Here is a 19,748-nt window from a genome sequence, read left to right as displayed (position 1 = left end):
TGCAACACAATATCTACAATCTCCTCCTCCATTCGGACAAAACATCGGTTATCTTCAATATCAACAGATGTAGAGCGGGCACCAACCTGATTTCTCTGCTGAGAAAAATTCGATCTGTACGTCAATCGATGGCTCTGACAGTGAATGCAATTGACATTCCAGGAGAAAGGAATATCAAGGCAGACACCCTATTCCGGACGGCAGCAGCAGGAGATCACGAGATAACCGCTCGAGCACAAAGTAAAGCACAGTGAGCGCAGGAAAATGCACCCATGGTTGATGCATTCGCAAACAGTATAAACAGAAGGTGTGTGATCTGGTATGGTCCGGGAAGCACTTGGTGCACTGACGGTCTCGCTGCGGATTGGGGAAGATGTGTCGTTCTGCTTCATCCTCCGATTCCGCATATCATCCCTTTCCTGAAGAAAGCGAAAGCGGAGAGGACTAGAGCGATTATTCTTCTTCCTTCATTGAAGAATCAACTGTGGAGCCCACTTTTGGAGGAGTTGATTACTCGTCAGATACTGCGGAAGGATTCAAAGGAGGTACTAATACCAGGAGAAGGACTAAGAAAGACTGGAGAATCTCTTCCGCTGGGGGGATACAAAGAGGTGTGGCCAAACTTGTTGTAGACGAGTGCAAAAGATGGTGGAACCAGAGCATGAGACAATGCGTGAAACCTGTGAGAATTCAAAAAGCAGCAAGGAACAGTGTGGTGGAAATAACTTGGAAGTAATACTGCTTTGGTCTTAAAAATCTTGGCTGAGCATGGGTGAAATAGAAGTCGTAAAATTTTATGAAGAAATTTGATGATTATATAAAAGATTACGAATAATATTTCTCAGATTAAAAGGAACATAGTTCTTCTTTTTCAAATCTAACAGACTCAAAATACACCATCTTCTTCTTCTCAATAATTAATTTATTCAAAAATGAAAGTTACAACCCTCATGAAAATACTGTTTTTTTATTCATACAAGTTATAGAAAAAATTAAATATTTATTTCCATTTTCGATTTCTCTCAAATTTTTGATCACATAATCAATATTTTTCAATTTTTAAACTGCAAAGCATAACTTGTTGAAGATAACATTTAAAACAACTTAATCAAAAAATACACCATTACTGACACACAATTAATAGAAAATCCACAACTTAAAAACAATATTATCAATTCATATCTTCAAATTATTTCATCTTTCGAAAAATCAAAAAATACACTAAAGCATCAAAAATCATATATTTAGTTTTTATTAAATGAATTAAATGAAATTCATCAATAAAATGAATATTTAAAAATATATCAAAATTTCATTAATGTTATCTTCAATTCCCAGAAAAAACATAAAAATAAATTCTATAAATAGAATTTCTCGAAACCGTTCAACAACAAATATGGAAAAAAATTCTTTTAAATTGTTTTATATATCTAGATTTTTATTAACACAATTAAATATCATTAATTAAAATAAAAATAAATTCTATATAATGAATTATGCTATTTACAGTATTTCAATAAAAAATATCTTCACATATTAAACATTTTTTAAAGAAAATAAATATTTGTTAATTATTTTGAATAAGTTTTCTTTGAAGAATCACATTTTAATAAAAGTTTGTTTATATTTAATTCTATATTATTTGAAGCGAAATATTTGATAATCTTATAAAAAAAGAAATGTGTTTTAATAGAAAGTTTATTTTTGAATATTTGAAACAATTGAGAGACAAAATTATAAATTAATCTATTTTTTAGATATTATTAATTTAAAAATCAAATTTTTTTTTTTATGAATAAAAAATCAAAATGTAATGATAAAAAATTTTTGTTTTTTTGTACTAATAGAATATTGTAATAATATAAATTTTTTTTAGTTTAATGGAAAAGAAATAGAAATATTTTTTATCTGTTTATGGTGTAAAGGACGAGGATATTATTTTGGTGAATTGAAAAGAAAAAATTTATTATATTCTCGTGTTATCAAAGAATTGAAAGTGAATTATTACAAAAAATAAAGTTAAAAAGATTTGATAAAAGATGGAAAAGTTTCGAATGGTTGAATATATGTGAAATTTGTAGGAAAAAATACAAATGATGCTCAAAAATTGAAATTCGTAATAATTTTATATGAATTTTTAATTAATATGAAAATATTATTAATAAAAATAATTATAATAACACTTCAATTTGATATAAAAAAATTTTTTTTTCTAATTAATTATTTATCAACAAATTATGCAACTTTGCTGTATTGAAATATCAATAATTCAATATGAAATTCCAACAAATTAAAAACAATCTAAAACAAACTTAATAGATTTGCAGTGGATGGTGCGTTTAACGATGTAAGTTCAAGGTATGCTGGAGTATATGGAGCTGGAAGTGAATGCCGGGCTGATGAATTAGAAGATGGAAGGATAGGCGGGGATGATGGATTTGGGGCTGGAAGCGAAAGCGGAGCTGGAGTGTCTAATGATGAAGATGATATGGAAAAAGAGTTTGATGCAGGAAGAGTTGAAATGGAGGAAGAGTTGTGTGATGGAGGAAGGGATGTTGGACATGTTGATGGAAATTTAGAAAGCAGTTTTTGTTTGTTGAACAATTTGAAAAGAAAAAGAAAAGGCTTTGGAGTTTTTACTCCAAATGAAAAAAGATTAATAAAAAAGACAAAAAAAGACTTATTTTTTGAAATGAAAAAAGAAATTAATTTAAAAATGTCTTATTCAACATTCTGCAAAAAAACAAGATATTTTAAAAAATCAAAGAAAAGGACAGATTTGTGTGAGATTTGCAAGAGATAGAATTTATTGAAAAAGAAAAAAAAGTAATAGGAAAAAAAAGGACAAAAATTTGGACAAACTGAAGGTTATGAATTGAGTTTAACAATTCATCATCGAAAAATGGCCCAACATCAAAGAAATGGGCAATTCTTTTTGAAAAGTCGCAAATGTTAAATTTTCAAATAAATCAAAAATATCATATCTCGATCAAACTTCGGTTCCCGCTCATTCAACTTTACAGGAATGTGTTAAATGGCATTGTCAAATTATATCCTCCGCTTTGGTGAAGTTGCATGAGCGGGAACTGAAATTTGATCAAGATATGAAATTTTTGTTTTTTCAGAAAATTGAACATTTGCGACTTTTCAAAAAGTATAACCCAAATAATATTTATGAGAATAAAGAAAATTCAAAAAAAAATGAAGTTATTATTTTAACGGATTTTAAAGAGAATTGGTGTTTACCAATTTCTAATAATGAAACTGGAAAATCATTTTTTAATAAGAAACAAATTTCACATTTGTGTTTTGTTGTTTTTTATGTTGATAATTTCGGAAATCTAAAAAAATGTTGTTTTAATTATTTTTCTGAAATTTTATCACATGATTATGGTTTTGTATGTGAATGTTTGAAACAACTTTTACAATTTGATATTTTTTTATGTTAATTCTTTTAACTTTTTTTGCGACAATGGGCCGCATTTCCGTAATTCTCATTTTTTAAATTTAAAACTTTCTAACAATTCTTTTTTGTTTAAAAATAAACATTTCTTTCTTTCATTTTTTGCTGAACATCACGGCAAAAATGAATGTGATAGCGAATTAGGTTTTTTAACAAATTTAATAAATAATAAACTTGGCAATAAAGTTTTAAATAATATTTTTAATTTAATTGATTTTTTTTGTTATGATTGTGATTCTTATTTATGATACACAAAATCCGATAATTCTTCTTTTTTCATTTCTGATTCCTCAAAATGCAGTTTGAATTATTCTTTTAATTTTTTTTATTCTTCTTCTCAATATCAGGTTAAAAAGAATAATGAAACGAAGCATTTTTTTTTGTTTGAATTTATTTATTTATTTATTTTGTCACAAAGAATTAAAAGAAACAAACTTGAATGAAATGAAAATAAAAGGTATGAAAAATTATTTGTTTTTTAAAAAAGATTCAGGGAAACTTCTCATTTCGCCAATCAGCTGCGAAAATAGCTCAGGTGTGTTTGAAATAGAATATAAAATTTAGAAAAAATTTGAAACAAAAAAAAGAAAAATTTTTGAAAGTAAAGATAATAACAAAAATGACATTTTTAATTTTGAAAAAGGAAAATTCGGAAAAGGTGTGAAGAAAGTTATTGAAAATTGAATAAAATATTGCAATAAACAAAATAAAAAAGGAGTTATGAATTTTATTTATGATTATTTTTGACGATTCAAATTTTACTTTTGATTCAAATAGCTATACAAATTATTCAGGCATGTCACAGGTGTGTAATTTGAATTCTGAAAATATATATTTAAATTCATTTTCTGATAAAAATTCTTTAAAAAGTTAATTTGTTAATTATTTTTTTTACAGAATTTTTATTAAGCAAACTTTTTGCGATTAAATCAAGATTAACAGGAATGAATAAATATTTTTTTGAAATTTTTGACTTCATGAAAACCAATAAAATATAAATCTTGTAAAATACTAATTATTATCTTGTATCGAATTTATTTTGATTTTTTGATGAATTTTTAGTTGTTATTGAATATTCCATGCAATTTCAAATTTGTTTTATTATTTGAAATAGAAAAGTTTTATCAATAAAGAAATAATAATCATTCTTTTCTGCTTTTTCAACATAAACAAAAAATATTTGGCTGATGGCAAGACTGATTCCTTCATGTTTCTTTCTTGTTAATTAATAATAGAGTAACTTGAATGAATTGGTTTAAAAATCAGTTTACCAAGAAAATAAATGTTTATGATAATTATATGTTGATCAAAATTTCTTCCAAAAAATAAATCAGTGTTTTAATATGTTTTGTTTTGAAATTAAAGTCAAAATAACGGATGTGATGAAATTTGGCAACTGAAAAATATGAACTCTATTTTGAATTGGATTATTGTTGAAAAAATTATGTTGAGTTTATAAGTTTTTTATCCTTCAAGGAATAAAAAATCAATAATTTTTCAGAAGAATATCTTATAAATATCGTTGAATAAGTGGCAAAATTTTTTTGAAAAGTTACATCAGATCAAAAATTTGACCCATGTTAGTTAATGAACTATCATTCCGTTTCCATAATTCTTATTTATAAAAGGAAAACTCGTTTTAATGTTCATCAGTTTGTTGCAAACTTCTCAATGAGAAAAAACATTTTGAGACAAATAATTATATATTCTGTTTTCGTGATCAAAATAAAAATTGAGAATTTTCGATGAATATGTGATAATAATTTTCAGTTTATCTTGAAATTGATAATCCATAAAGTTTTCAATGTGTGCTACTATTATTTATTAACAAAAAATTTTGATTTTCACATTATTTTATTGATTGTTATATTAGGGTGATTTATTAACCCGAACTTTTTTAAAAACCCGGACTTTTTTTTTAATAATAAGTTGATTTTTCCCACTTTTTATATTTTTTATATTGTTTTCAGTATATAAGGAAAAATCAATGACTGAAATTCTTGATTAAATTACTATACCTAATCTCTGATGGGGGGGAGATGGGGGGGTTAGCTCCTCCATCTCTGATAAGTGCCTCCCCTGAGGAGATTAGGTAATAGCAACGGGGCTGACTAAGTTAGAATTTAATCGAAAATATTTTTTTTAATTTTTTTTCATTACAAAAAAAATTTTTTTTTAAAAATAAAAAATGATCATTACCAGAATTTTTTTGTTATGAGTGTTGTTAAAAATAAAAAAGAACGTGGACAGTTAATTCTTCGAGAAAAAATGATGTCATTTGAATATCGAAGAATTGAAAATCGATTAGAACGCATGGCACGTATTGTTGTTGATGGACATGTCAGAATCGTTGATGCAATAAATACCAAAGAGTTCTCTCGTTCAGCAATAATTAGAGCAGTTTCAGCAATTGAAAGCGGCAGAGCTGTTGCAAAACCTGGCAGGCCAGAACTATTCAATGAAGAGGACAAAAATATAATTGTTGGAGTTATTAAAATCGAAAGTTTATCCGGAACAAGTTTAAATGCAAAGAGAACAAGAGAATTAGTTTGATTTCACATTTATTTATCTTTCGTTTATAATTATAAATATGTTTCAGATGGAATCCGTTCTTTCCGACAAAAAAAGACGATCAGAAACTGATGTTGATGAAAACGCCAGTGTGTCCAAAGCACATCCTTATTTTACGAAAAAGAAATTCAGAGCTCAAAGTGTCCATGCTCAGAAATGTGGATAACCAACGTCTTTCGTTCTCCAACTAACAAGCTCTTTTTCCCTTTTAGGAGCTTCTGCAAAATCTTCATAATTAACATCATTATTCTCCTTCTTTGATCTTTAACACTGATTATTTTTCACTCCGCTTATCTGATTCCTTCAAAACTCTGGTGATTCACCATTCAGGAGTCCCAGCTGGATTTCATACAACACCTGCAAACATGCCAAATGCCACTTTGGTTGTAACAGCTGCTTCAGATGGATAATCTCTCGAAAGCGTTGTGTTGTGGCCATGCCACAAATAACCATATGAAACGCGAGTTTTTCTGAGCGCATTCATTGATGTTTGGGATAACAACGATGGATGGATGACGGAAAGCATATTTCAAAGATACGCAGAAGAGGTTTTATTAACTGGAATCATTGAAAGAAGGAAAATATTAATGAAAATTAATGGGAGATGTCTTCTTCTTTTAAATTCTCACTCTTCTCGGGCTCAGCCTGACATATGGCAGAAATTTGCTGATAACAACATTGACGTCGTCACTTTTATTCCACACAGTTCACACATCACACAACCTCTTGATCGTGGTGTGTTTGCTGTCCTCAAAAAATGCATCAACTCTCTTTACTCTGTGCCTCCAGATTCTTCCATTTCTCTTCGACGTGAGGCCATTTCCAACGTCCTTCCACAAGCTCTTCAGACAGCATAACTTCCTGCAACTGTTGTTTCTTCGTTCAAGAAAAGCGGCGTGCTTTCAAACGAGTGGCATTCAGTACTATCAACACTTCCAAAGGAACCTTCAGTGACACTGAAAAAGAGAACACATAGGTTTGATTTTTATGGAAAAATTATTACTGAATAAAAATTTCTTGAAGAATGGAAAAAAGAAAAGAAAATGAAAGAAGATAAGAAAAGAAAAGATAATAGTGATGAAAAAGAAGAAAAAATTCTTTTCGCAGCTGAAAAGCCCCAAAAAAGAAGATTTAATAAATCCCACATTTTAAATGATGATATTTTGGATGATGAATCAAAGCAGAAAAATTCCAGAAAAATTGTTAAAAGAGAATTCATTGATAATGTTTATTATTGATCATTTCAATTTTCATAATAAAAACATGATTGCTTGAAAATAAATTTTTCTTATTTCAAACCTAAATTAAAAAAAAGTTCGGGTTTATAAATCACTCTATAAGTTTTATGTACACAATTTGTGCCTGAACTCTTCTATTAAACAAAATTTGCCTCCAGATTTCAATGTATATGCAAATTAAAGAATTTTAGCGGTTTGTATTTTGTTTTGACATGAATATTTTTTTAATTTAAACTTTCTTTATTCAAATTGAAAAGTTCGAAGTTAAAAGCTAAAGTTAGTTTTATCAATGATGAAACAGACAAGAATCTATTTTCAAGTTCAATTTCATGATGTGAAAGCACAATGCAAGCTAATTGAGGCTCGATGATGCTGTGTGCAGGAGAGGTTAATAAAGTGAATGTGAAAAGTTGTAATATTGACAGATGCTTTTTCTCTGCATTCCAGGGGTTTGGAGGAGGAATTATTCTTATTATGATGAACGGCAATCCAGTTTTCCTAATAACCTCAGAAGGCAGAACAAACACGGCCAAGTGAGGAAATGATATCTTTGTCATTTCACCCAATCTGGAAGAAACTGCAAAATCAGAAAAAATCAAGTGTGTTACAGCTTCACTGGATTCTTTTGATAAAGTGCGAGGATACGACAATGGAAACACGAGTGTGGCCATTCCTCTGTGCATCTATCTCCTTCCCACCCCAGAAGAAATATATGTGAGCAATTCTGAGGCATTCAATCACTCACACTGTGGAATTGTCCAATTCCCTTGTTTGACAATGAAGCACTCCCTCACAAGACAAACAGAAACAAAGAAAGTCATCGTAAATGGAATGGTTGAGATGAGCGATGAATTGGACTTTGCTGGAAAGAAACATGAAATCCGAGGAAATGATGATGAAAGTGGTTGGACAGTCTGGAATGCAAGTGAAACATTAAACTCAGCTATGATGTCATCTTGTGTTGAAACAGAATTATCAAAACTCATCTTCTCTCTTCCTTCTTCCCTTCCTCTTCACTCCACTTTCATTTCGTCTTCTGTTTTTTTTCTTCCTCTTCCTCCTCTTTATCATCTTCACATTCTTTCTTTTCATTAACTGACTTCATCACCATCACAAACATCACAGCTGCTATTTTCATTCTCCAAATGGAAGAATTTCCCTTGTCTCAGCTCATCTCAATCCCCATCTCCACAATTGCCTGTCACACAGAAACGTCTGTTAGCCCTTCTGAGATACCGTTGCTGCAAAATAATTTGTGAGTTAAATCATATAAAGAGTCACAAAAGTAACGTCCCTCACACACTCACATGCAAGCTTGCCCATCTTCTCCCCCGCACATCCAAGCAGATACCGCGCATTGTCAAGATAAAAATAGCTTCACTCAATAAGAGCAGTTAGAAAAAGAGCTACGTGATGATAACATTTCTCCTTCTCCTCCTTCGAATGTTCCACCTGCAGAAACTTCGCAACCAGTGCAATTTCTTCTTCTTCCTCAACGCCATCTACACTGTCATCTGAAATGCAGCCACAAGAACCGCAAAAAGAAGAAAAAGTGAAGGCGTTATGTATATTCTCTGATTTCATATTCATTCAAACTGAATTTATAACCTGCGATTTGTCGGAATATCTTATGAAAAAGAGGCACTCAAACCATATTTAAGACGAGACATCACACGCACATTGAACTTCCTCCGCACTTCATTCGACGGCAGCAGCAATCACGGACTTAGCCCTGGACCTGCACTTGCCCCTGCTCCTGCCCTTGCCATTCCAACCATCTACATTGCCATTCTCGCGCTAAACCTCTTCTCTTTTTCCATCTGCCCTAGAACCTTCGTTGAACCGCCTTGCAGACGCAGCATCAGCTTCAGCTCTTCGTTGTTCCGGATGGAGCACCCGCTCATCGTGCGCATGTCACTCAGCTGCACATCGTTGAAGACAATCTTCTGCATGTCAGGCGGAATCCCTTCTTTCTTCAGCACAAGTTCCTTCAGCTTTACCGTTGAAGTCTCCTTCGTGACGCAAATTCGAATTATCTTTCCTTCTGTTGTCCTCGCCTGCACTCCATCTTCTCCAAATCCACTCCTTCTTTGAATGCTTTAGCCTGAGCTCCTTTCACACTGCTTTATCTTCCACTTTCTTGTTCTTCTTCTGCTTCAATCAACCCCACAACAAATAGTCCCGATTGATGAGCTTCCTCAAACAGCTTCTCCTCTTCTTTCTCGTCTCTCACTTGCGACTTCGGCTGCCTTTCCACTTTCTCCACCAGCGCTATACACCTCCTTGCACTCCTCTCCAGTCATTCTTCTCCTCCACTTCCTTCTTCTCTTTTCTTCGCCTTATGCCCCAGCTCCACTTGCCTCGCAAGCACAAACTCTTTCACTTCTGCGTTCGTCCCAGCATCACCTTTTGCTCTCAGAACTTGGCCGAATCGCTTTCGCAAATAATTTCAGCACATTTTTGGACAGTAGAATATGAGCTCCTCACACACAATTTCGCAGTATCGATCACAAAGCTCTCGAAATTTCATCATCATCTTCTTCTTCAATTCACTCAGCACAAAACAAGCAGCTTTTTTCCCTTTGCTTCTTCATCAAGTTTGTCTTTTTCCTCAATTATTGTCAAATGATCAACTGATATTTTCAACAGCTCCGCATCTCTGATCATTTCAATTGTACAATTCATCGAAGAAAAACTATAACACTCATCTGCTTCTCCTGCTGCAAAGTTCTTATTACTCGCATAATCCAATGTTACACAATAGACAAGCATAGTAAGTGCATAATAAAGCATCTGTGATATGCCGCTCTCTGAGGAAATCACTATCCATATCTTTTCTTTCACAAACCTCAGCCGACGCAGCCCAAGCGCCTCCACAATCAACGGAGCCATCGCTTCTTCCAGCTTCCCCTGGTTCTCTTTGATTCTTTCCACAAACTCTCTGTGCGCTGCCGGATACCCGCCTTTTTCCTCGTTCCCATCACCTCCCTCTCTCCCTCCATCTTCTTCTCCCTTTTCTTCTCCCTCTTTGCCTCCCTTTTCTCCTTCCTCCGCCTCTTCTCGCTCCTCCAGCACAGCCTGCACAATCGCTGCATGAGATTGAACAATATCCTCCATCCTCAGCTCCGCAGCATCCAGCCCTTTCTCCACAATCTCCCCCACTTCACACACTGCAACCTCTCACCCCATCACTTCGTCATCCAGCTTCATCATCACACGCCTCGACTGCGGCGATTGCCATATCTGCAGCGACGTGTCAAACAGATCGTGGATTGACGGGGACACATTCACATTTGCTGCTGCAAAGATCCGCTTGCTCCCCGACTTCGTGCCCACCGATTCTGCAAGAGTGGGAAGCTGCACCACTCTCAAAACCGAAAGCATCGCAGAAAGCTTCACATCGTATGCACACACAACGCACCCATACAGAACCGCACTTGGAATCACAAAATGACCCTGCAGCGTTTGCAGCGCATACGCCTTAGCCACCACAAGCACCACAATCCTCAGACGCCTCTCGATGCTGTGCATGACTGATGCTGAAGCATGTGAAGCCTCCACCTCCGAGGAATCCGAAAAGTCAATCACAGGTGTAGATGATGATGATGAAGATGACTTATCATCTCCTGCCGACTTCTTCTCTTCCATTCTCCATCTCCGGAACTCGAAAAAGATCAACGCACTGCTCCAGTTGGAGAAGAAGATGAGGATAGAGAAAATAATAAAGGAACTGAGCGAACCTTAAATTGCAGTGAATGATCAACCTCCAGAAGTTTTTCTGTTACACCACAACGTCTGTCGATAGCTCTTCCTAAACAGAAACACAGCATCCACATCAGGATTGGAAATATCGATCATTCGCAAATGTTCACAGTTTTCGAGTGATGTGAACTAACAGATATTTATTTCTCCTTGTAATGAATGAAAGTGAAAAGAAAAAGATGAACATAAAGCAAAAGTGAAAATAACATCGACAAAAAACATGATTCATGATTTGATTCAACAAATGATTAATATCATTTTGAGTTTTTAATTTCAAACCTTTTGATGTTTTAATTGCAAATAATATTTATTTATTTAAAACCATACGGAATCAATTTATTTGTTTTTATTTTTGAATATAGTTTTTCATTCATGAATAATATCACGTTTGAATTCTCGTTATCATTAGCTTTCAAAAAATAATACAAGACACACGATTTTTCTCCTTTTCGTTTTATCAACTCATTGAAATGTTCAAGTGGTTATAATTACTCAATAAATCAATATGTCTATTCGAATAAACGAAGCAAAAAAGGTCTATATTTATGTTATTAATTGTTTGCCACAAGTTACAACTGACAGTTTATTTTTTTAATAAAAAATGAAAAGTTAGTCAAAAGTATATATGAAATAGATGAAATTGAAGCTTCATATTTTATAATAACTTCAAAAAATGGCAATAAGAAATGATAAACAATTTATGATGGGATAGGAATGATCGTTATTTTTTGATCATTTGTGATCTTTTTAGGGAAAATATTAAAGTCGAGGAACTTTTCAAAAAAATTTTGCCAAGTTGTAAATGAATTTTTAAACATCTGCGTCACCTTGAAATAGGTGGGCTCTCGTCAGTCAGTACCCGTCACTGTTTTTTTTTTTTTTTTTTTTTTTTCTAAGATGAAAACAAACCATTTTTTTAAATAATGCTTGAAAATGGATTAAACACTTTCCAATTATTCAAAATTTGATAAACAAAAATTCCATCTAAATTTACAATCAAGAAACTCTAATTAATTATTTATTTATTAAATTACCATTTTTCACTTTGACAGAAGTCATATCATTCATGAAAATTTACATCAAGCTTTTTCTATTCATTTTTTTTAAATGTTTTAGAAGCATAATTTTAAGTGTCTCATTTTTATTGTTTTTCATTCTTTAAAGGCTTAAAAACTATGTGATTATTTATGTTCAACATGTTTTTTCTTCGATAGAAATATTTATCATGATTTTTGTAATGTGTTTTTGCAATTCTCACTAGACAATTTTATCCTTTCAATTTAACAATTGTTTTAAGAAGAAAAAAATATTTGACTGTTGTTCACTATATTATTGTAATGAGAGAATTATTATCTATGAATATGAATAAATATTCATTTTATGAAAATGTTGAAAAACAATCAGATTTGAATTGAAAGTTCACTTCAATTAAAGTCTATTTAAGAGTTTATTTGTTTTTTCATTTAATTGTTGCTCTGATCCTTTGTGATTGTTATTACTTTGTATAAATGAAAAGTTAAAGAGCATCACAGCGATTTGCATTGACTTTTTTGATTTTCTTCATCCTTTTTTTTTTTTTTTTAACTTTAAATTTATCTTTTTCTGTTTTTTCTTTCTCTTCTTCTCCATCTTCTCTTCTCTATCTTTTTCATCTCCTTTTCCTTTTCCTCTTCATCTTCATCTTCATCTTTTCCTTCTTTTTCTCCTCATCACCAACAACACCCAGCGCATTGCCACTGCCCTCCGCCCTCGCCACCTCTCCAACTACACCGCTGCTCCTGTTTCTGGTGTGAATAACGTTCCTCCTCCGCCTCCTCTTCCTCAGCGTGATTTTGTTCCTTTCGCGCCTTCACGGACAGACCATGGTTGGAGGAAAGAGGAGAGAGGGAAAGGGAAAGGGAAAGGGAAGAAGGTGAAGAAGGAGAAGAGAGAGTGAAGAAGGAGGAAGAATAGGAAGAAGAAGAAGAAGTGGAGGAGGTGAAGGAGGAGGAGTTGAGTTTAAGGATGGAGGGTTAAATTACAATTTGTGTTTTATTGAAGAAAGAATAGGAGAAGGATATTGTGATGATGAGGATGAAAAAGAAGAAAATGAAGATGACTTTTTTTTGCTTTGTGAAATGGAAAACAGAGAGAATGGCAGATTTGGAGAAGAAACAGAAGAAGAAGGAGAAGAGGGAGAAGAAGAAGTTAAAGAGGAAGAGAATTGAAATAAAGGGAGGGAAAATTGATGTAGTAGGAAGAGAGAAGAGGAAGGAGAAGGAGGAGAGAATAAGAATTAAAAGGAAAAGAAAATTTTCATTGAAAATTCTCTTTCTGAGCTAATTCATTTCACCAACAGTCAAAAACCTCCTTTACACCCATTTACACAGCCAGCTTCTATCAGAAACATATCAAATGTTTTCACTTCGCCTTCTTCATCTTCTTCCTCCTCTCCTCCTCTTCTTTAAATTCTTCTTCTATCTTTCTTCTTCTTCTTCTTCTTCTTCAACAGAACAGCGTGATGCTTCGCCTTCACTTTCAATGTCACCTTCTTCTTTATCCTCTTCCACATCTTCATCTTTATCAACATTCACTTCTTCTTCTTCTTCTTCCCCTTCACTCACCTCAGACAATTCTCCTTCTTCCGCCTCACCTTCTGCCTCACCTTCAGCCTCTTCTCCTTCTCATTCTTCTCCCATTCCATTGCAAACACCTCAATCACCTCAGTCATCTCAACCAATTCAATCCATTCAATCCATTCAATCATTAAATTCATAGCAATCATATCAATCATATCAATCACCTCATGACCCTCACTCTTCCATTGATAAAGCTGACTCCACAGGCAGTTAGCTGCTGAGAAGCAATGAGACTGCCACAAAACACTCCTCAAAGGAAACAAATAGAATGTTTCCTTTCTCTCTCAATCAGCTCCATTCACCCACATCCTTCGCTTCTTATCAGTCTATGTTCCTGTCTGCCCCTTCAGCTGTGCCTGTGAAGGCCGTCCATGGAAGAACAAAGAGCGATGTGATTAATTCTCGTCCTTCTGTTTCTTCTTCTGTTTCTTCTTCTTCACAATCTTCACATCCTTCTCAGCACCCCTACACACAACAAAGCACATACCAGCCTTCCTCTCTCAAGTCCTCCCTCCACTTTGACGAGCTGCAATCCCATTCAACATCCTCTTTCCTTCGCTCTATCAGCAATTCTTCTTCTTCTTCTTTCAAAAGACGTTCAATGCTCTGTGAAAGGCCTCTTGTTCTGCAGTCGTCGCGTGCGCCGGCAGCCTCGCTTTATCTGCGTCTGCCGTCAGACGAGGTGGAAGTGCTGAAAGGAGTGACATCGCTCCTCCGGTTGATGAAGGCTGCTCTTTTTTCGCATTCTATGCTTGGCGAAGACAACATCAGTAACCGCAACTGTTATAGAAGAAGCAGAAATAATGGAAGTTATAGAAGTGATGAAATCACAGATTATCCTCTTTTTGCAGATGAAGATGGAAACCCAGCCAGACTCGATTGTCTTCTGCCTTCTTTTGCTTCCTCATAATCCTCGTCTCCCATCCACATCTCCCACCCAAACAGTGTACGCTCCTTTTTCGCCACTGCTGCCAGACTAACTTCCCGCACATACGTATTCCTCCCCCACCGCGCCTTGTTCTTGCTGAGCCCCAACGGCTTCACCTCCACCTCCGTTCTGCCTGAGCTCTCTCCACATATAAAAACTCGCACCGTTCGCTCTATTACGAGCACATTCACACCACTGCTGCTGCTGCTACACAGCTTGCTCCGCTGTTCAGCTTCAGCTGCCCCGCTGCTCCAAGATCCGCCGCCAGCGCTCCGCCTTCTCCGCTCTCTGGCGTTCCGATGTTCGACTCATTCACCCCCCACAAACTCGCACACCATCCCTGCCACCTCAATCACTGTCTCATCAAACATACTCGCTTCATTCTACAGCACGACGTAAGTATTCCTAACCAGCAGCTCCAAGCCCATGCCATGCAAAAGTTATAACTCTTCTTCATAACATGACTCTGTTTCCTCCTCTGCCTCCAGACTGTTTAACACAACTTAATTATCCTACACATCCAGCGGCCCGCCTCCCACCATAAACGCATTCTCTGCTCCATTTCCACACCGGATAGATTCTATTCTCCTTAAATCACATATTTCACATTTTTCGTTCAATCTTTGCTCACTCATAATACAGCGAATAAACTTCTATTTTCTTTCAAAATAAAAATAAATAGAATTCTCGAGCTGTGTTTCGGTTTTTAGAAAAAGTTAAAAAAATTGGCAAAAATAGAAAAAAACAAAATTTAATAAATAACAAGAAATGATTAATTCGTATGTGTGTGTACATAAATATTGATAATTTCCACCATACATCAGAGACGAAGAAGAGCATTAAGCGTTCTGTCAGACAATTTGTGACGACGATCTCCTATTATTCTGCGAGCTTTAGAAAATATTCTCTCACAAAATGATTCACTGCAAGGAGAATTTGTTATGCAGTCAGCGATGAGATAGAATATTTTCTGCATTTCGCTATATAAACAAAAATCCTGGTAGAAAATGTCACCATCTTCCTCAACGACATCATCCTCATCTTTTTAAAAAAAAATATTCTTTGAGTAATCTAAGTCACTGACTCTTCTTTATATGTTATTTTTCATTCAACATGTGATCCAACATAGCTCTGTTGCATGCAACAATCCCGCCAAACCAATCCGAAGATTAATAACTTCTAATTATTCTCAAAGTTTGATTATCTAAATCAACATTATTTTCTTCAATTCTTTTGAAACGAGAAAAATTGCATATGAAATCCACATCACTATCGCTTTCGTTTTCACTTTCGTTGTTTTCTTCATTATTCGTTGGTTCTTTTTCATTTCTTGAAATTTCTTCTTCAGTTTGTGATTTTTTAGTAATGTCTGTTAACAAACTTTCTAACACTTCATCATGCTGAGTTGTTTTTCTAGTCAAGTAGAAATTGATATGATCTGTTTGATTGGTATTGTGTTGATATTCATCATCCTTTTCTTCAACTTCTGCTTGAATCAATCCAAACAAATCTTGTTCATCAAAATCCTCGATTTCGTATTGTTCTTCAAATTCTACTGTTTTCTCTTGAGAATTCGAATCAAGAGTTGATATGAAACAATATAATTCTTGAAGCTTTGAATTTGAGAACTCAACATTTTGAGTTTTCGCGCAGTTTGTTGCATCAGAAGCAGTGAAAGCTGAAACAGTTCCAGTCTCACTTAATTCCTCATCCACTTTTTCAGAGTTTTCAAAAGCCTTTTGCAGTTTTTCTGTAGAAAGAAATGAAATGTCTTGAAATAGATGATCCGATAAAGTTTTGATATTAGGATTTTGTATTGACAGAAATGGTGTTGAATCATGGAAAATGGAAAACGTGGGGAATGAGGAAATATTTGAGGAGGATGGGGAAGATGAAGATGATGATGAAGATGAAGAAGAAGATGACGATGACGATGACGAAAATGACGACGAAGAAGAAGAATGAATAGATAAGTTTTGATTCTGACACATTGATTCAGATGAGTCTTTGCTGCAAGAACGTGATCGAGATTCGCTTGATTTTTTGGCTTCATTAAAAATGGTTTTGGTAACTTTAAAAAAAAAAAATCAAGAAAAAAGATAAATTATAATTGATTAATAAAAACATATGTTTTTCTTTGGAATGCAAACGTTCTCTTGGGTCGCAAGTGAATTTATGAGTTCTATGCTTATGTGATCCAATTGGTGTTAGTGCGTATGATGTTGCTATGAGTTGTCCAGAAAAATCACAAAGTGTGTAATTATATAACAGAATAGCAATATCTGTCAATGCGTTATGCCATTCTCCATCAACGAAATACACATTTGTTGATAAAGAATTAAACAAATTCATTGCTTGAATAACAACAGGAAAGGCATCTCCAAGTTTTGTCGATTCTTTTTCAAAAATCAGATGCATCGAATAAAGTGGATACAACAACAATTCAGCAAGTGCAATTTCAAATATTTCGTGGTCTGAAAGCATTTTGGTTTTGCTTATTATTGATTGATTCTGCCTTATTAAGATACAAATATTATACAAACACAGCCATCTTGTAGCTATAAATGTTGGGCATCTTTTTTTCAAACCGTTTCTGAAATTTGATAAATGTGCTTGCTGACTGAATTTAATAATCAATTCCTTCATTTGCTTCAGTTTTGCATTTTCTGAAAAAGCGTGACTGACAACTAAATTGATTAAATGATTAAGGCATCTTACAAAAATTGGCCTTGGATATTATATGCACTTTATGAACCATTCAATTCCGTCGAATCATTTGTCGATATTCTATTCAATGCCAAAACTTGCGGTTTTAATCCATCCGAGCACCAAGCTCTAACGGAACATTCATAAGCACTCAACTCGGTCATTATTTCCAATCCTAAATTGAAATAATCGGATTCTGATCGACAACTTTTATACAATTTCCAAAAGATAGGTTTTGACGATTGATCCATCGTTATTAAGCCCAATGCAGTGTAGCCCACTCCCCCAACAACTCCTCCATCAATAACTACTCCCAGGGGATTGTTAGAAATAATTGAAATTGCTTTTTCTATTTTCTTTAAATTTGCTTCATGAAGCAGTTTGGTGACATTTCTCTCTGTGAGGCGAGGAAAAATATCTTCCCTGTGCATGTGCGGATTTTCATGTGATGATTTTATTAGTGCAGTAACAAAATCATTAAATTCGTTTGTTGCTACAGAAAGAAAAGAAATATTACTATGGGCAACAATGTTGATGAAAGATTCAGTGAGCTCTCCTTTCAATGTTGTTTCAGAAGAGCTATTGTTTATCTTCGAATTAACTGACCGTGTTGATAAATTGGACTTCTGTGAAAAGAACAAGGATATCTGATTATTCTGAATAAAATCACATTTGTGATTGAAAATCATAGAGTAGTCCTTTCGACCCGTCACTCCACAAGCAACACCATCTTTCTCACATAGACACATGAAAAGTCTGTGCAAATCCTTTTTCGAAGTTCTGTCTTTATACAAAGGAGCAAATGCAATAAACAATTTGCGATTCACGACGTCGAGAGTCGGTTTGGAAATGACCAATTCTTTCTGCTTTGGATGACAATAACCTGTGTAAAAATATTGCATTTTTAATAGATTAATTTCTACAAAAAATAAAATATAAAAACAGTTTGCGTATTCACCATTTTCTATTTTTTCGAGTTTGATCCATTCACATCTGTGTGATTTCAATATCTCCTCTGTTTTTTTAAATAGTTGAAACTATTTTGATCAAAATATATATAAAAAAACAATTGTTTTAAATAAAAAAAATTAAATAACTTTCCTCAAACGATTTCTGGATTTTCCGATGAAGAAACAAACACATGTGATGCATCTATGAATAACAAATATACAAAAATTTCCAAATGCTTTATTATCTGAAAACACGTCAGTGACCGGCAGTGACGTGAGTGCCTTGGTATTTATACCACAAAAAATGATCACGACACAACCCATTGTTCATATTAAAATAAAAAATGAACATTTTAAAAAAGAAAAGTATTTAAAAATCCTTTTTATAATAGAAGGTGAATAACAATTAAATATCAATTTTTCTTTGCATTTCTTGTTTCAAATTGAAAAAAACCAATTTTTAATATGAGTGAATGAAATTTTTTCTGTCACGTCACGTCACTTTAAAATTGTTTACGTCAAAAAACATGTGACGCAGATGCTTATGAATTTTTTTCATTTTTTTAATATTCCTAAAAAGTTTAATAGAAATAATTAAATTCGCATTTTCCATTAATATAAATGCATGAATTATTCAACAATGATAGATATTGTTATTAGGATAGTTTTTAATTAGAATTAAAATCACACAACACAATTTATGTTCGATGTGTTTAAAAAAAAAAAAAAAGAAAAGAAACATAGTTTATTTTTTCAAAACAGAATTATTCTGTTTTCAATAGGAATCATTTTTGGAGAATAATGCAGTTTGATAAACGTCAAACAATTGAAGGCTCAGATCCTGAATGGATAATTAGTATTATTTACAAGTGAATATGATAACGCATCCATTTTTATATTTACAAATTTTTGATTAAGACAGAAGCAACAAACGAAAATAAACAAAAACGAACAAAATAGTTAGAATCAACACAAAGAGAAATCACATTGAAGTTATATAGTTCTGAAATAATGAAAAAAATTAAAAGTAGGTGATAAAATATTATTTCATATTATTCCATTCAAAAAACATTCACTCGAAAATATCCCTTGAATTCCAACAAAGTGACAGTTAAAAACAAAAAGGCTTTAAAATGAAATTATTATCTATATTTTAGCTAATACATTTTTCAAAAAACAGTTGTTTCAAAATTTGCATTTTAATACAAAATCTTTTCACAATAATAAATAACATAAGAAAAATTATCACACCGATAAAAGTTATTATTTCAAAAATTATCATCCAAGTGGTCACTTGTTATTTCACAATTTTTAAGTTCAATGAATGCCAAATTGATGATTATTTTTACATAAGAGAAGAAAAATATTATTTAAATAATATCATAAACGGTTTTGATCAAAAATATATTAATTATATATTTGTTTTCGCTCCTATTTGAAGATTTTTCCACTTTTGAAATCTCGACGCTTGGAGTATTATCATCTTCTGGAACATATATATTATCAATACGG

The 19,748-nt window shown here is 33.2% G+C and overlaps 6 protein-coding genes across 6 annotated transcripts; 3 read left to right on the top strand and 3 right to left on the bottom strand.

The window, feature by feature from the left end:
• Positions 1-128: 128 nt before the first annotated feature.
• Positions 129-632, top strand: MONOS_13045 (uncharacterized protein; the record flags this gene model as incomplete). The annotated part of the gene is made up of 2 exons (XM_067865722.1): positions 129-250; positions 305-632. 2 exons carry the CDS (start codon positions 129-131, stop codon positions 630-632), a joined length of 450 nt encoding a protein of 149 aa, XP_067736568.1.
• Positions 633-9,050: 8,418 nt separating this feature from the next.
• MONOS_10942 (uncharacterized protein) lies at positions 9,051-9,575 on the bottom strand (the record flags this gene model as incomplete). The annotated part of the gene is made up of 2 exons (XM_067863431.1): positions 9,051-9,284; positions 9,477-9,575. The coding sequence occupies 2 exons, from the start codon at positions 9,573-9,575 to the stop codon at positions 9,051-9,053; spliced, it is 333 nt and encodes a 110-aa protein (XP_067736567.1).
• A 250-nt stretch (positions 9,576-9,825) lies between these two features.
• MONOS_10943 (uncharacterized protein) lies at positions 9,826-10,389 on the bottom strand (the record flags this gene model as incomplete). Its single annotated transcript, XM_067863432.1, has 1 exon — positions 9,826-10,389. The coding sequence occupies one exon, from the start codon at positions 10,387-10,389 to the stop codon at positions 9,826-9,828; it is 564 nt and encodes a 187-aa protein (XP_067736566.1).
• A 63-nt stretch (positions 10,390-10,452) lies between these two features.
• MONOS_10944 (uncharacterized protein) lies at positions 10,453-10,920 on the bottom strand (the record flags this gene model as incomplete). Its single annotated transcript, XM_067863433.1, has 1 exon — positions 10,453-10,920. The coding sequence occupies one exon, from the start codon at positions 10,918-10,920 to the stop codon at positions 10,453-10,455; it is 468 nt and encodes a 155-aa protein (XP_067736565.1).
• A 2,508-nt stretch (positions 10,921-13,428) lies between these two features.
• MONOS_10945 (uncharacterized protein) lies at positions 13,429-13,791 on the top strand (the record flags this gene model as incomplete). Its single annotated transcript, XM_067863434.1, has 1 exon — positions 13,429-13,791. One exon carries the CDS (start codon positions 13,429-13,431, stop codon positions 13,789-13,791), a length of 363 nt encoding a protein of 120 aa, XP_067736564.1.
• A 189-nt stretch (positions 13,792-13,980) lies between these two features.
• MONOS_10946 (uncharacterized protein) lies at positions 13,981-14,562 on the top strand (the record flags this gene model as incomplete). The annotated part of the gene is made up of 1 exon (XM_067863435.1): positions 13,981-14,562. The coding sequence occupies one exon, from the start codon at positions 13,981-13,983 to the stop codon at positions 14,560-14,562; it is 582 nt and encodes a 193-aa protein (XP_067736563.1).
• Between the last annotated feature and the right edge of the window lie 5,186 nt (positions 14,563-19,748).

The sequence above is a fragment of the Monocercomonoides exilis genome (genome assembly GCF_001643675.1).
Source record: "Monocercomonoides exilis strain PA203 chromosome Unknown scaffold1-2713096, whole genome shotgun sequence".
NCBI classification, from domain to species: Eukaryota; Preaxostyla; order Oxymonadida; family Polymastigidae; genus Monocercomonoides; species Monocercomonoides exilis.
The sequence above is the reverse complement of the archived record's forward strand: the minus strand, read 5'-3'. Positions and strand labels throughout refer to the sequence as shown.